This window comes from Sturnira hondurensis, unplaced genomic scaffold (assembly GCF_014824575.4).
Source record: "Sturnira hondurensis isolate 20B ecotype Veracruz unplaced genomic scaffold, ASM1482457v3 Scaffold0006413, whole genome shotgun sequence".
NCBI lineage: Eukaryota > Metazoa > Chordata > Mammalia > Chiroptera > Phyllostomidae > Sturnira > Sturnira hondurensis.
The window spans coordinates 14,215,840-14,232,484 of record NW_028079044.1 but is presented as its reverse complement, the minus strand read 5'-3'; the positions used below and the strand labels follow the sequence as shown (position 1 = coordinate 14,232,484).

Here is a 16,645-nt window from a genome sequence, read left to right as displayed (position 1 = left end):
TCCCAGTCAGGGCACATGCCTGGGTTGTTTCTCTCCCTCTCTTTCTCCTTCCCTTCCCCTCTTTCTAAAAATAAAATAATAATATAATAATAAAATATTGTTTAAAAAATCAAAATAGCACCATCTGCAGATGGCAGAAATCCTACTTAATCATCTGAGTGAATCCACTAACTCTTTTGGGGGGAATATGATTTATGGATTATTATTGTTATTTGTTTTTATTGATATATAGTTGACATATATCCTGTGGCTTTTGAGTCAGTAAAGCAACAGTCAGACCCCTCTGGCCTGTATTCTTAGTAGGAGACAAGGATTGTGCTTAAAACTATCAGCTCGTGTGTTCTGCGGACATGCAGCTGGGGAGGCGGCAGTGGCCCACTGGAGGTGGGGAGCTGGAGGTGGGGAGGAGGAAGTCGGTGGTTGCCAGCCTTTCCGGAGTCTCGTCGGTAACTCGGTGCCAGCGTCCTACCCAGGAGGCTGTAAACCAGGTTCCCCTTAGTAGTTAGTTCCAAGTGTCCTTGGAAAACCAGCCCTGTGCACACCTTTCTCCTACAGCCGCTGTCTGCCATCTGCTGCTGCCTTCTTCTCTACCCTCAGCCCCTTTTGGAAAACAGATTTAGCAGGAAAACCCAGGGCAGTTGAAGGGATGCACATAGCTCTAAAAACGTTTGTTTTACTTTGAAATGTGTAGCCTGACCCACCCTGAATGCCCCCAAAAGCCCTTGGTCTGTAGCCAGGACTCTGTCCCGGGATGGGTAGCTTCATTTCAGCAGATGGCCTCCTCGGCTGGTCTAGCCTCTTGGTCCTTCCCCGCCCTCCCTGAGCTTCCCTTGGTCAAAGAATTTAGCCTTCCAGGTGAAGGCGGCTCATTCCCGGGCCAGGTGGACAGAGGCGTGCTCTTCTTTAACCACTTCCAGGTAAACTCAAGGGCCCTCCGCAGGTCGGGGGGAACAGCCAAGTGTCCACGAGGAAGAAATCATATTTTGTAAAATATGCCCGTACACAAGGAGGGAGCCAGCCACAGTGTTAGCATGAGTCATTGATCCTGTGGTCTCCTTTCTCCAGGCCGACCATTGCCCACCCAACCAGGCAGCACTGACCTTGGGGGGAGCAGGCGGCCTCCACCCAGTGCCTTTCATGCTTCAGATTTTGACTGATTGTCAACATATCATAACATTAAAGTCTGTTATTCAAAAGGAGAATCTATCAACTTTAGAAGCTCCACGGTTTTCCTCTCATTTGTTAAAATTAAATTCTGGAGAATTCTAGAAAATACCTACATCCTCAAAGTAAGTACAACTTAGTGGCTGCAGAGTCCAGACATTGGAAGCTTACTGATTTAAAGAAGTTTATCTGGTGTTCACTGATAAATTTGAACCTCTCTTTTCTGCCCCTGGACCTTAGTCCGGGTTGCCCACCCATTCAGAATGCCCCTCCTCCGGGAAGCCACCCGGCCTTACCCTGCCCATGTCACCTCTGTGTCCGAACCCAGAAATGCTCCAGGGAAGGGGTGGGTGTTTGTACAGCCAGAATGGGTTTGGTTGGGCTGGTCGTGGCTCTGTTTTGTGTTTTCAAGGTTGGCAGTGCCCACCCTTTCACCTCAGTGCTCTCAACTCTTGCTTCCCGTCCTTCCCTTTCTTTCTCACCCTGCTGTTCTTTCTCTGCTCTTCCTTGTCAAGCTCTTGTCTCGGCTTACTGCCCTGTGGGAGGGCTTCAGAAGCAGGTCTCACAAAGTATGTTAATTACTCAAAATACATGAATTTTTACAGCAATCATAGGAAGATTAAAAATGTAGTCAAAGGTCTGCCTCTTAAAAAGGGACCAAACTTAGGTGGTTAAGAAACACAGCCCCCGTGTTACAGATACTGTTCCAAAGCCCAGAGAAAGACGGAAAGCTGCCCAGCTCAGCCTACAGGGCTAGACTGGCCCTGCTGTGAAACGGGGCGAGGAAAGGTCAGGTGGAGAACCTCGCCTAAGTAAAATATTAGTCCCCGCGGCCTTGCTATTCCCAGCAGGCGGCATTGAAGGGTCACTGTGATGACTATGTTCAATTCCGGGGAAGCCTCCCCTTTTAGGAAGCTGAGGTCCCCGAAGGACCTTTGCTTTTGTTCTTCTGTAGTTCAAACCCACAACTGTTCAGAGACACCACTGGAGACCAAGGCGAGTTTAAAACACAGCTGGAGGCTTTCCAATGTGAAGGTGTCCGATTGGGAGGTGTCGTGAGCGTGTGCACAGCAGAGTGATGCTGGAGGCACCAGCTCATGACTGTGTGTGCACTCAGCCTAGTGGCTGCTTCCCTCCTGCCGAGTGTGGGAACCTCGAGCAGAGTGAGGTCAGAGGTGCATGCGGGTAGGAGGTATTTCCCCTCACTGTTCTCGGAGATGCCCTGATAGTACATCCCTCTCGTTTGTAGGTCACACTCACCACTTTGCAGGATCTGTCCAATAGTGTAGATGCAAAGTAAGCCTTGCAGAGTCCACACCACTGCAGAGCAGTTCGGCGGGGAAGGCTTCGGGAGACAGTGAACTGGGGGCATTCCTGCCCCTTTGCACAAATCTGTTGTTAGGTTAGGAGATACTGAATGGCTTTTATCAGGACCACATTTGGGAAGCTTTGCACTTGACTCTGTTGAGTGAGAATGTGCTGTTGGGGACTAGGGAGGTCGGATGGGGGCATGTCTGATCAGTTCCTGTACACTAGGAAAACTGGGTGTGCCTCATTTCTCAGAATGACTTTCTATACATCGTTAACCTGGACATAGGGTGCGTCAGGGAAACAGCTGACTAACACCGAGGTGATCGTGATGTGTTGGCTGTTTTCTGAACACTAAATACTGGTGCATGTTACCGTGTTCAATACAAGGGTGGCTTCTAACCTCAGAGAGATAACTGTCGTGTGGGTGTTGGTTAAGAATTTAACCCTTGAGATCTGAATCATACTGAAGGGCCTTCCTTATCTGCTCATTCAGGAAGTATTTGTTGAGATCTTTGGAAACCTTTGTGTTGCACTGGCCATCCCCTTATCTCCTGGGTTTGTATCAAGCAGGGTGCACCTTCTTACTTGGAGAAGTTGTACTTTTGTTGAGATTAACACAACACCTGTCAGAGCAGGCACTGGAATGGGCCCACCTGAGCTTGAGAAACTGCCACGTGGAGCGCTGAGACCCCCAGTGGGTTTGGGGATCAGGGGCTGCCCGCCAGTCAGCAGGGTCCTTCCTCGCTCAGAGTCTCCATTTTCCTGTGTGTGACGTGGGGACTACTTCTTACCTGGGACCACGCCCACAACAGGTGGCCAGGACCTGGACACACTCACATGACAGGAGACCGTCAAGAGTTCTGGTTGACAGCAACTCCCGTGTTAAAGTCGGTGAGAGTTGGAGGACAGGCAGAGTTTGGAAGGAAGTCAACCTTCTTGTGTATCAGCTTAGTCTCTTTCAGTCACTGGGATTGAATAGTAATTCTTACCCGAGTTTGGAATCAATTTGAGGGGTGGGGGAGCTACTAGACCCTTTGTGGTCCTTACCATCCGGGGGAAGTAGATGTCTCAGGACCTGCCCCACCAGGCACAGGGTACGGGATCTCTGCAGCCTCCCTACAGCGAGCCACTCAGTCCCAGGAACGGCCGCCAGCATGTGCTCTTTGCCCGTGGGTGGCTCTTGAGAGGCAGAGGAGGGAGGTGGCAGGCTGCGTGCCCAGTTCCACTCCACCTGTGGTGGAGAGGAGTGGGGGTCAGAGGTGTGACATGGGTGAAGCTGCTGCCTTAGAGCAGGGATCGGGAGTGAGGAAAAGTGCACGCACTCGGTGAACCAGCACATCTGCTGAAGTTACTGCAGAGGGGATCAGGACTCAGGCTTGGCTGGATTTAGAAGCTCAGAGGGCGCTTTCCCTGTCCCCTCACCACTATTCCAGGCTAAGGGACTCTTAGATCTTGACATAATTGACAGCATTTTTTCTGACCTCTCCATCAAAAGCTTTCCATATTGCCTGAGAGGACCACGTGTCTGCATATGGGTTAGCCACTGTGGCCTGAGGGGTTGGAGACAGGCATCAGCCGGGCATCACTCAGACCGCACGGATCAAAAGTCCAGGAAGGTTAGGTCCCCGAGAGGTGCTGCACGTCGTCCACCCACTTCGAAACATTAACGGCAGTTGTGTTGCAGAATGGAAATGAGTCTCCTTTTTCCTAATTACCTGTAGTCCCACTTTGTTGAGCATTTATTACTCTACAAATGGGAAAGGGGAAGTAAAAAATAACTTTTCTGTTTTGCTTTGCCCCTAAAAGGCTGTACGACACTAGCAAAAGACCAGTGAAATTAAAATATCAATAAGCAAATGCGACAAGGAGGGTATAAGTAAGGAGGAAGGAGTTCCCAGATTCTGGTCTGAAATGGGGCACCAAGAAAATCTTTCCATTTCTTTGGTGTTGAGGGAGGGCCCCCGACTCTATGGAGGTGAAGGGTGGGGTGGGGAGTCTGGGGGACCCTGGTTTTGAAGGTGGTTGCCAGCTGCATTTAATGAAGTCTTTTACGAGCCTGCGGCTTGTGGGGAGCGGTTGTGCAAAGTGGCCCTCCTTTGGGCCTTAGGTGGGAGCATGAGGCACCTCGGTGGGAAGTGTATTGGGAGGCAGCAGGGCCCCGTGTTCTGGCCACATCCATCCCAATATTGGATCACCTTCCAAAGACACTGTCTGGCAGGCTCAGGTCTCCTCTCATGGCCTCTACTGGGAAAACAGCTCTGCATTCACCCCCACCGATGGGGGCCTTCATCCCCCTGTGCCGTCGTCCATCTTGCTTCCAGTTTAAAGTGAACCCCGAAGCTTTCCTCCAACCCAAAGATTTCTTCCTGAAAAATTTCTCTCTGGAAAGCCAGTACCCACGATACCCTGAGGAGCCTCATCTCCTGAGTCTCCAGCTGGGACTAGCCCCACGTGCAGACACACGAGTTTGATTCATACCGAGCTGCAAGTGGGTTGACCATTCTTAATGAAACTGGGGTTCACCAGCAGGAGGCCTAGTGCAGCGAACCCTTCCCCAAAGTCTGGTTGCCGTTCCCGCATTTGAGAAAACAAACCCAACTTTCCAGGGTGTGTGGCTGGGTTTCTCTGCCCGCTGAGCCAGCCACATCACACTGAAACAGGCTTGCCCTTCAGGGGTCCTCCCGCCTCCCACAGCCAGGATAAAGTCAAGCTTTCGGGAAGCCCAGCAAGACGCCACTGTAGGGGTAGACAGCATGTTAGAATTGGTGTGTGGGTTTGGTTTTTGTTTTTTCAAATTAATTCTTGGTTTCTTCCCTCTAAACAGACAGCTACAGACAGTTCTTCTAATTCCTCTCAGAAGAGGGAACAACCTACTCGGACAATCTCCTCTCCCACTTCCTGTGAGCACCGGAGGATTTATACCCTGGGCCACCTCCACGACCCATACCCCACGGACCACTATCACCTCGAACAGGTGAGTGGCAGCCTCAGTCCTCTGATGTCAACGAGGTAGGTGACTCCCCACTCTGGGCTGGCCCCTTCCTCTCCCCGAGGCCAGACCTCTTCCATGCTGCTTTTACCACCCCACCCATATCGGAGGCGTCGGTGGCATCTCACCCCTACCTAGAGTTTTCTGTGTGGGGGACACCTTGTACTTTATCTCATTTAATTCTCACAGATTGCCCTGCAAGGTAGGTCCACAGCATCCCCAGTTTATAGCTGAGGAAGCTAAGGCTTAGAAAGAGTCCCTGGTGGAACAAAACTCAGACGCAGGTCTGTGCTGCTCCCTACGTTCCTCTCTCCAAAGGCTCTGACTGAGCGTGAGGGCGCGGAGCCCCAATCCAGCCTGGAGGACACCCTGGCAGCTTGGCAGCAGGCCCAGGATTGCTCAGGGACGTGTAGCTGGAGTCTGGAATTCAACAATTCAACCAATATTTACCAAGCAGCTGTTTAGCAGAGTAGGTTCCCAAACTGGGGCACGGGCCAGTGTCCCTGAGGGTGATGTGGCCCCTCGTCGGCTCTGAAAACAGAAACAAGGAGCACAGTTAACATAAAGCTGTGTTTACCTGACCCTTTTTAAAAATAATTTTATTTTATGCTTCCCAATAGTTTGGCATTAAAATCTTTTTTAAGATTTTATTTATTTATCTTAGAGGGGAAGGGAAGGAGAAGGGGGGGAGAGAGAAATATCAATGTATGGTTGCCTCTCATTCGTCCCCTGCCGGGAACCGGGAACCTGAAACTGGCCTGCAACCCAGGCATGTGCCCTAACTGGGAATCGAACTGTGATCATGTGGTTCGCAGGCCTGCGCTCGATCCACTGAGCTACACCAGCCAGGGCGAAATCTTTTTATTCTTTATTACAATCACATTACAGTAGCAATAGATAGGAAGTGACTTTTTGACTGACTTTGAAAATAAAAAAAACAATTAGCTAAGCCTGCGTCTGCTCCCAAGATTTGTTCTGAAATCCTGTGGGATGATTTTCCAAAGTCCAGCAAACTGATGCCAAGGCTCTAACAGGAATTAGAGCAAGGCGCGTGCGACTCGGTCCCTGCTCCCAGTCTGGCGGGCAGGAGCGCAGTGGGTACATCTGATTGCCCTGGAGAGATGCTACCGCTGTGACAGTGACAGCAGCAGGCATCGAGTGTGTCCTGTGTGACAGACTCGGTGTTGACGTGGCACTGATGCTTTCTCTTCATTCTTGCAACAGCCCTACATAGTTTGGAAGTTGGGGAAACTGAGTCTGAGGCTAAGCAGCTTGCTAATAAATTGCACAGCCCAGATTTGACTCAGTGGGCTTGCTGGGAGCCATGTTCTTGCCCCTGAAAAAGCCTTCATGTCCAAAGGACGCCTACGATGTGAAGTCTCATTCCCTGCCACCGCTGAGACATCCTATGCCAGGCAGACTCACCTGTGACTAGTCCGTGACAGTTGACTCTGCACCCGCCGCCCTGAGCGGACCCTGTTGTGAACTGGAGGAGGACCGCCTACAGAGCCCAGTCTCCCCCGCAGTTGGGGTTTGAAGGCTGGAGGGTGTGGCTGTGGGGCCCAGCTGCCTGGGCCCAGAGTCCAGCTCCGCCACTCACTGTCTGAGGTCCTGGCAGGATTCACACCTGGGCAGTGGCCTCTGGAGCCTCTGCATTCTCACCCTTCCTTACCCAGGCATCTCATGTGCTCAACCCCGTTACTGGTTCTTGTCAACCTGGCAGTTCTGGTCCCTCTTTTGAGCATGACCCACAGTGAGAAACGCACTTTATGTGGTGACCAAGGGTTTAATGTGTAATGTGCAGTGTGTGCCAGGATTTGCCTATTTCGCTGGGCGGGGGGGGGGGGGGGGGGGGGGGGGGCCTCCNGCCGCTGCTCTTACAAAAGGGAACATACTGTGCAAAACCTGGCGGAACTCATGTAAACTGTTAGAACTCAGGCTGGCAGTCACTGGCGGTGAGGGGGTTGTCCTCGGCAGGCTTCTCACCACTACTTGACCTGGGTGTGTCCAGCTTCTGAAAATTCAGACTCTGTTCTTGCAGTGTGCACACTTTCCCGTATACGTGGTAGTCCTCCAACAAAAACCGGGAGGGGGGGGGGCGTCAAGCTGTTCTCCACCCATTCCTTTGATTTCCTGGCCCAGGAAAGGATTGAGACTCACAGTTTAACACATCTTTGCCCCCACAAGGTGAATACAGGATGGGCCCATTTCTTTAAGAAATGCCTTTGTCAAGGTGAAAGGTGCATATTGGATTTGGGGCCACGGTGGGGGGCGGGTGTTGCTACTGCTATAAAATACTCTCTTTTCTCTTGGGGCAGCCGATGCCCAGGCCCTACCGCCAGGTGAGCTTCCCGGACGACGACGAGGAGATTGTGCGCATCAACCCGCGGGAGAAGATCTGGATAACGGGCTACGAGGACTACAGACATGCGCCCATGAGGGGCAAGCACCCGGACCCCTCGGAGGATGTGGACTCCTATGTGCGCTTCGCCAAGGGCGAGGTCCCCAAGCACGACTACAACTACCCTTACGTGGACTCCTCAGACTTTGGCCTCGGCGAGGACCCCAAAGGGCGCGGGGGCAGCGTGATCAAGACCCAGCCGTCACGAAACAAGTCCCGGCGGCGGAAGGAGGACGGCGAGCGATCCCGGTGCGAGTACTGCAGGGACATGTTCAACCACGAGGAGAACCGGAGGGGCCACTGCCAGGACGCGCCCGACTCCGTGAGAACTTGCATCCGCCGGGTGAGCTGTATGTGGTGTGCAGACAGCATGCTCTATCACTGTATGTCGGACCCCGAGGGCGACTATACAGACCCGTGCTCGTGCGACACTAGTGACGAGAAGTTTTGCCTCCGGTGGATGGCTCTTATTGCCTTGTCTTTCTTGGCCCCCTGTATGTGCTGTTACCTGCCCCTGCGGGCCTGCTACCACTGTGGAGTGATGTGCAGGTGCTGCGGGGGGAAGCACAAGGCGGCCGTGTGACTGCGCGCCCCCTCTCCCTGCAGCCACAGCTACAAGGGAACTGGTCTCCTCCAGCCCCCATCCTCTCCCCTGCTCCCTGGGACCTGGAGGTGCCATTCCAGCCCGGGGAACCTGCCTGGTGGACTCTGCACCCCCCGGCCACCAACTCATCCATCCGCGCACCCAGTGTTCTGAAGAAAGGAACCTCCGCGCAGACTCCCGTGTATTAACAATCTGTAATCAAGCTGTCTTATACCTGTGTTGATTTCCTGCCTTTCCTCCCACCTCCTCCAGTTCGAAGGTGACTGCAGGTGGAACTGCTGATTTCTTTGGTGGGTTCTGTAGTTGGGCTTTCCAGGAGCATCAAAGACTATCTTTCTCTTGGCCGAGTGCCTGTTGCCATCGCGTCGCTGGGGTCCTGAGGAAATGGGACGGCAGAGTGATGAAACCCAACCCGGAGCACTGCAGCCTGCAGGTAGTGCTCCTGTCCGGAAGGTGAGCTAGTCAACAAACTTCTACCGCGAAACAAGATCGCTTTAACTTTTCTAAAGCCGCATCCCCCGTGTAAGCTGCAGTTTCTATCCGGAGCCCATCATCATTTTCTGCCCCCCACCCCAAATCTGTCAGTTCTTCACGATTCAAAACATTCACCCACAAAAATGACTGAAAGTTGAGCCTTAACTTCGGATTAACTTGTGAGAATCAGGAAAATTCCTTAAACTCGGGCCAGGGCTAGAAAGGGGATTTCAGATTTCTCTGAGCCTCCCCAGTTATCCCTAAGGGTAGAGGTTTTTTAAATTGTGTTGCCACCACTTCTAAAAATTTAGCAACATTGGAAGAAGAACACTAAGAAGTTTTGCTCATTGTTTTGGAAACCAAATACTCTTTCAAACACAAACCAGTGTTGAGAAACGCGAAGGTCGTGGTAAGGAAAACCATCAGAGCTTCCCTCCCACTCCGGCCCCAGCGGGTAGTTTCTGTTTGAGATGGGGGAGGATTTTAAATATCGTAAATTTGAGGAGTGGTGGATTGCATTTCATTCGTGGGTTTGTGTATTTGCTTTCCTTTTGGACTCGATTTCAAGTCACCAAATTCATTTTATACTTGGGAAAAAACAAGGCCATATGTAAAAAACCCTTCCGATGCCTAAGTGTCTTTCTCCTGCAGCTCCAAACCCAGACTCGCCACTTCGTGCGCACAAATGGTTGAGGCAGCAGGCTGGGTCTGCCTGTCGCCTTGCCACATAGGAGGCTTCGAATTAGCTGGAAAGAGTATTTTTTCTAATCTATTGCAAGGAATAGCCGAATCTTGAGGCAGAAAGAAGAGAAGTGAAGAGTGGTTTACCTGTACCTAGCATAGTACAATCAAAACGTTGTGGAGAGTATGGGGACAGGCTTGTCCACACCGGCTGTTCCTCCCACCAGGGTCTTCCTGTGGTGACAGCCAGCGGAGGGCAAGGCCTGGGCCCTCTCCCCTGCTGCCCCCATCCCTTCCCTGTTGCACACAGAACATCAGCCTTCAAGGAAAGGGCCTTTTTTTCCAGTCTACCGAGAGTACCGGGAAAGTGCTGGCCACGCTTACCTTCGTGGGATGTTTTTAGCTTGTCTGAGAGCCTGTTGCGTTCTTTGGTCAGGTCGTCGGTGTAAATACCCAGTGTGCTTATGCGTTCGTTGGTAGGTGTTTCCATTTCTTAGAGTGACTGGTGTGGGCCTCTCAGTCTGGAAAAGGAGCAGAGAGCTGTCAGTCTGGTGAAGGAGGAACCACTTCCCTGCCTGGAGAACATCTAGAAAACCTCCACCAGCCTCCAAACGATATTGAGAGACCACCCCCGACCCTGCCCCATCCCCCTGAGGTTTTTCCTCAAGATCTTTCTCAAGGTCTCCTCTCTACAAAGCACAACACTAATGTATGTTTTGTCAGACCTCGGTTCCAGTGCCCCTATTTATTTCAGTGAGAATACACGCAGCCCAGGCACTTCTTGTCGGCCGTCTCTGTTCAGTTCCTGTTTCTATCTTCCTTCACCCCTGTCCTGTTCCACCCGTTTGGAGAGTTATGCCAGTGGGTCTCACTCCACGCATACTTTCTGGTTTGTGAAGGCAGCGGTTAAGGGCACAAAGGACAGCCATGGGGACATTGATGTAAATACGTCTCTCTCCAGTTGCCACACTGCAGCTGAACAGTGTGTAGCATTTTCCCAGTCAGCTATGCCATACTGATGTCAATCATTTGAGAAAAATTATTCAGATTTTATTTTTGTATCTGTGGTAACAACACATTAACCAAAAGATTGTCTGTTTGGAAGCTCCCCCCAACCCCCAAGCTGTTTGCTCACATTAACAAATTTAAGTGCCTGAAGCATAATTCATTCTTTACCTGTATACTAAAAACCCTGTTGTATTGATTTTTTTAATAACAACCCTTTTTACCTCTGTGTAAAAAATATATATACAAGTGTATGATGTACATTTTAAGTTCTTAACTTTTTTTATGGTTTCTAATATGTATGACCAATGTAGCCATTGCTTTCCAATGTACTGTGTAAATACAGACACATCCTACGAGACCGCTGGCTTCGGGCTGTTTTTCTGGCGGGAGATGGGAGGGCGTCTGAGCCTCTGCAGAGGCGGGAGTTCCCGCCCATGGGATGGGAAGGGGTTTCTTTTGAAGAAGGGTGTGCAGACGCAGGTCTGTTCTTGTGAGGCGCTTCCCTCTCAGGCTATGTCATATTCCCGAGGGGAGACTGCAGCTCCTCGGGCTCGAATGCCTCAAGTGAAAGGAACGTTGTATGTCACCACCCTGGGGACACCCCTCTTCCTAGGCCTGGCTTCCCTCCCGTGCCTGCTCCTCAAGAGGGAACAGCTGTGCTTCCTCTGAGTTGTTTTCCACCAATTCCTGCCGAACTGTGTGTGCGTGTGCACACTCCTCACGGGTGTGTGGAGTTTGGAAGACAGTTTTTTCCTGGAAACAATTGTTAAAACTTCAAGACCCTTGGTCTCGTTAGAGTGGTTCCTTTTCACTGACATTTGGCCCTTCCAGTTGGGCTCTTTGGATGCTCAGAAGTTACAGGGACTGTCCTCTGAGGAGATAAAACGTGGGGTCTTTTTAAGGGTCACAGAGGAAAGAAAGTTTTGGCTCTTCCTTTACAGAACTAAGTTGGACCCTTAAAAAGAGATGTGTAGAGGGGCCCCTCAGTCTTAGTTTTAATTCCTCCAGAAAGGAATGGCCTTGGCAAAGGTGAAAAGCAATAAGAGAGAGTGAGAGGGAGCTTAGAAATGACTGGAGAGCGTAATGAAAGCTGTTAGAGGGTCACTGACCGGATTATAGTGGATGAAGAGGCAACATCCAGTGTAAAACATTTTTTCAAGAAGTTTCATAGTAAAGGAATAATGAAATTGCTCTGGAGTAGTGAATAAAAAAATTAGTTAAGATCTGCCAAAGCAATATGTATGAATTTACTTGTGACAATCCTGACTACATTGTTCGGGTTTTAGAAAAAGAAACAGGAGAATCTGGAAGGCACCTCCAGAGCTGCAGTGGAGAAGGAGCCCTAAAGTCTTACTTGATCCTCATGCCCCTCAAGGTATGTCCCTCTTGCTGTCCCCGTTTACAGTTGAGAAACTGGCTCGGGAAGTGTCAGTAACCAAGGTGACCATGCAACCACGAGGCAAGGACTGAACCAGGCTCCCCCTCAGTGACTGACGACATAGCCCCTTAGCAGGCCTCACTCTGATACTTGCTTCCTTTCCTGTTCTCAGGCTTGAAAATAAATGGACACTGGTCAGGAGCTTTGCTCTGTCTGCCCAGTTCTCTCAGTCCCCTCTGGTTGCCCCAGGAGTCGCTCCCTGTGCCTGGTGCCCTTTGTACGCAGCCAGGAGCGGGGCGCACAGGCGTGTCATCTCCTTTAACCCTCTGCAGAGTAGCGGACACATGTCCCTGCTACAGTGAGGAAGCAGGTGCAGAGAAACTGTGTTAATTCAATGAAAATCGCTGGACAGGCTTTGTCATTGCTGGCCATTAGCCCGTAGGCAAGTGACTACCCTTTTGAGGCTCAGTGCCCTCTGGTGTAGCAAGTGGAACAACACCTCCACTCAGCACAACGCAGGGGTGACATGGTGTGCTGTAGTTAGGGCGTTGCACACACAGGCTGCTAATTCCTTGCTCGGTGCTCCTCTTCTGGGAAGGACAACCTCTTTGGAAGCACAGGAGGCTGAAGCCATTGTAAATATTTTGTGCCTATATTTTAGGCCTATAACTTATACATTGAGATTTTTCTTTAACCTCTCTGCATTTCTAAATTAGGTTTTAATTCCTTGCTGGTCCTCCTGGATCTGTTAAGTGAGAGCCACAGAAGTGTACTAGGCTGCTGGAATCCTCAGGAGCAGAAGAGACAAGAAGGGCGTCACTTAGTGATAAAAGGAGAATATAACATTTGTAAATAATCACACACCCCACACACAGGCACCTGCATATATGTAAAGCAAATATTAACAGACCTAAAGGGAGAAATAGATGGCAGCATACAAACAATCAGTGCGTACATCATTCGGCAAGAAAAGCCATAAGGAAACAGTGGTCTTAAATGATACATTAGATCAGATGGACTTAACAGATCATAGTGAACAGTTCATTCAAAAGCAATTAGAATACACATTTTCTCAAGCATACGTAGGACGGTCTTCAGGGTAGATTATGTTCGGCCAAAAAACAACTCTTAATAAATTGAACAAGTTGAAGTCGTATCAAGCATCTTTTGCAACAAAGACATGAAACTAGAAATCACAAGAAAATGAAAGTTCACAAATATGTAAAGATTAAACAACACGCTACTGAACAACCAAGAGTCAAAAGAAAAAAGAGAAATAAAAAATACCTTCAGACAAATGAAAATGGAAATACACTCAGACTTATGGAATGCAGCAAAAGCAGTTCCAAGAGGGATGTTCGAGATGAATGCCAACATTCAGAAACAAGAAAGATCTTTAGTGAATGACCTGACTTTACACCTCAAGGAACTAAGAACAAACTGAGCCCAGATTAGTATAAGGAAGAAAAAGAGCAGAAATAAATGAGATAGAGACAAACAACAATTTCAAGAGAACAATAAACCTAATAGCTTTTTTTTCATAAAAAGATACACAGCCCTGGCTGGTGTAGCTCAGTGGATTGAGCATGGGCCTGTGAAGCAAAGGGTCGCCAGTTCGATTCCCAGTCAGGGCACATGCCTGGGTTGCAGGCCTGGAGCCCAGGGCAGGGTGAGGTGTGTGAGAGGCAACCACACATTGATATTTCTCTCCCTCTCTCTCTCCCTTCCCCTCCCTCAAAATTAATAAATAAAAAATTAAAAGATAAACAAAGTAGACAAAACGTTTAGCTATACTCAGCAAGAAGAAAAGAGAGGACAGAAAATCAGACATGAAAGGAGATGTTACAATAAATACCATAGAAATCAAAGGATCATAAGAGACTACCATGAGAGAGCGACTATATGTCAACAAGAACTGGATAACCTACAAGAACTGGATAAATTCCTAGAAACAGCCCTGGCTGGTGTAGCTCAGTGGATTGAACACAGACCTGCGAACCAGAGGATTGCGGTTTGATTCCCAGTCAGGGCACATGCCTGGATTGCGGGCCAGTTCCCAGTGGGGGATGCATGAAAGGCAATCAACTATACATCGATATTTCTCTCCCTCCTTCCCTTCCCCTCTAAAAATAAATAAATAAAATCTTTTAAAAAAATTCCTAGAAGCATACAACCTATCAATAATGAATCAAGAAGAAGAAAACACTTATAAAAGATTGAGTCAGTAATCAAAAAAGCCTCCCAACAAATAAAGTCCAGGACCATATGGCTTCACTAGTAAATTTTGTTAAACATTACTAACCCTTCTCAAACTCTTCCAAAAAATGGGAGGGGGAACGCTTCCAAACTCGTTATGTCCCAAATTAAACTGATAACCAATACCAGACAAGCTTGCCATAAGAAAACTATGTACAGGCCAATAAACCTGATAAACATAGATGCAAAAATCCTCAATAAAAACATTAGCAAACCAAATTCAACAATATATTAAAAGGATCAAGGGGGATTTGTTCCAGGGATTCAAAGCCTTACTCAACACAAGCAGGTCGGTGTGCTGTACCACATTAACAAAGATGATCAGAAACCCTGTGATCATCTCAATAGATGCATAAAAAGCATTTGACAAAATTCAACATCTGTGGTTTTAAATAAAAAACAGCCCTGGCTGATGTGGCTTCGTGGATTGAGCACCGGCCCGTGAACCAAAAGGTCGCTGGTTCGATTCCCAGTCAGGGCACATGCCTGGGTTTCGGGCCAGGTCCCCAGTAGGGGGTGTGCAAAAGGCAATCACACATTGCTGTTTCTCTCCCTCTCTTTCTCCCTCCCTTCCCCTCTCTCTAAATAAAATCTTTTAAAAAATAAAACAGTTGATATACAGGAAGTGTAACAATGAAAGCCATGTTTGATAAACCCACTAAACAGTGAGAAGATGAAAGCTTTTCCCTTTAAGAACAAAACAAAGGTGAGATTAAAAGTCTCACCACTTTTGCCCTGGCTGGTGTAGCTCAGTGGATTGAGCGCGAGCCTGTGAACCACAGAATCACGGTTTGATTCCCAGTCAGGGCACATGTCTGGGTTGCAGGCCAGTTCCCGGTTCCCGGTTCCCAGCAGCGGATGCATGAGAGGCAACCATACATTGATATTTCTCTTCCTCTCTCCTTCCCTTCCCCTCTAAAGATAAATAAAATCTTAAAAAAAAAAAAGTCTCACCACTTTTAATCAACATAAAAGTTGATTAAAAGTTAGAGTTCCTCTTTTGGGAACTCTAACCAGAGCAATTAGGCAGGAAAAAGAAATAAAAGACAGAAATTGGAAAGGAAAAAGTAAAATTCACTATTTGCAAATAGCAGATATGTATGTATATGTATATATGTATATGTATGTGTGTGTGTGTAGAGAGAGAGAGAGAGAGAGAGCAGGGGAAGATTTCTAAAGACTCCACCAAAATACTTTCAGAATAAAAATTTCAGTTAAGTTGCAGGATACAAAAATAATCAATATATGTATAAAAGTCTTTTGTGATTCTATACGTTAATGAACTAACAGAAGGAGAAATTAAGAAAATCCCATTTACAATTACAACAAAAAGAATAAAGTACCTAGGAATAAATTTAACCAAAGAGATGAAAGACCTGTACAATAAGAACAAGGGCATTGATGAAAGAAACTGAAGACATGAATAAAGGGAAAAATATTTTGTGCTCTTGGGTTGGAAGAACATTGTTAAACGGTCCATACCACCCAACTGCCCTGCAGATTTAGTGCAATCTTCATCAAAGTTCCAATGGTCTTTTTCACAGAAATAGAACAAAACAGTCCTAAAATTTTAGAACCATAGAAGATCGGATAGTCAGAACAACCTTGAGAAAGAACAAAACTAGAGGCATCACATTATTTTTATTTCTGCCTATACTACAATGCTCTTGTAATCAGAATAGCGTGGTATTGGTATAAACACATAAAATCAATGGGACAGAATGGAAAACCTAGAACTAAACCCACATTCATATGGTAGATGAATTTCCAACAAAGAACATACAGCAGGGAAAGAGCAGTCTTTTGTATAAATTGTGCTGGAAAAACTGGACAGATGCACAAGAAGGAAAGAATGCCCACACAGATTACTAAAATTAGAGCACTATCTTACACCGTATACAAAATGGAACTTAAAATAGATTAAGTACTTGAAGGTAAGCGCTGAAACCATAAAACTCCTAGAAGAAAATTAGCATTAAGCTCCTTGACATTGATCTCAGTGATGATTTTTTTGCTTTTGACATCAAAAGCAAAAGCAACAAAAATAAATAAGTGGTACTATATCAAACTAAAAGCTTCTGCACAGCAAAGGAAACCAGCAACAAAATGAAAAGTCAGCCCACTGAATGGGAGGAAATATTGGCAAATGATATATTCAATCAGTTGCCTCTCACAAGTCATGACCAGGGACTGAACCTGCAACTTAGGTGTGGGCCCTGACCGGAAATAGAACCAGTATCCTCTCATTTTGCAGAACAATGCCCAACCAACTAAGCCACACTGGTCAGGACTAGCCTCTTTTTTTTAAAGAAGACATATAGAGCCCTGGCTGGTGTGGCTCAGTGGATTGAACACCAGACTGCAAAGCAAAGGGTCACA

General features: G+C 48.0%; 1 protein-coding gene across 3 annotated transcripts in view; it reads left to right on the top strand.

Moving 5' to 3' along the window:
- SPRED2 (sprouty related EVH1 domain containing 2) overlaps positions 1 to 10,990 on the top strand; it is a 115,600-nt gene extending 104,610 nt beyond the window's left edge. For all 3 annotated transcript variants that reach the window (XM_037048059.1, XM_037048057.1, XM_037048060.1), the window contains 2 exons: positions 5,300 to 5,449; positions 7,783 to 10,990. In XM_037048059.1, the coding sequence (XP_036903954.1) occupies positions 5,300 to 5,449; positions 7,783 to 8,448 (816 nt within the window). In that variant the 3' untranslated portion in view covers positions 8,449 to 10,990. The remainder of the gene's footprint in view (positions 1 to 5,299; positions 5,450 to 7,782) is intronic.
- Positions 10,991 to 16,645: the final 5,655 nt, after the last annotated feature.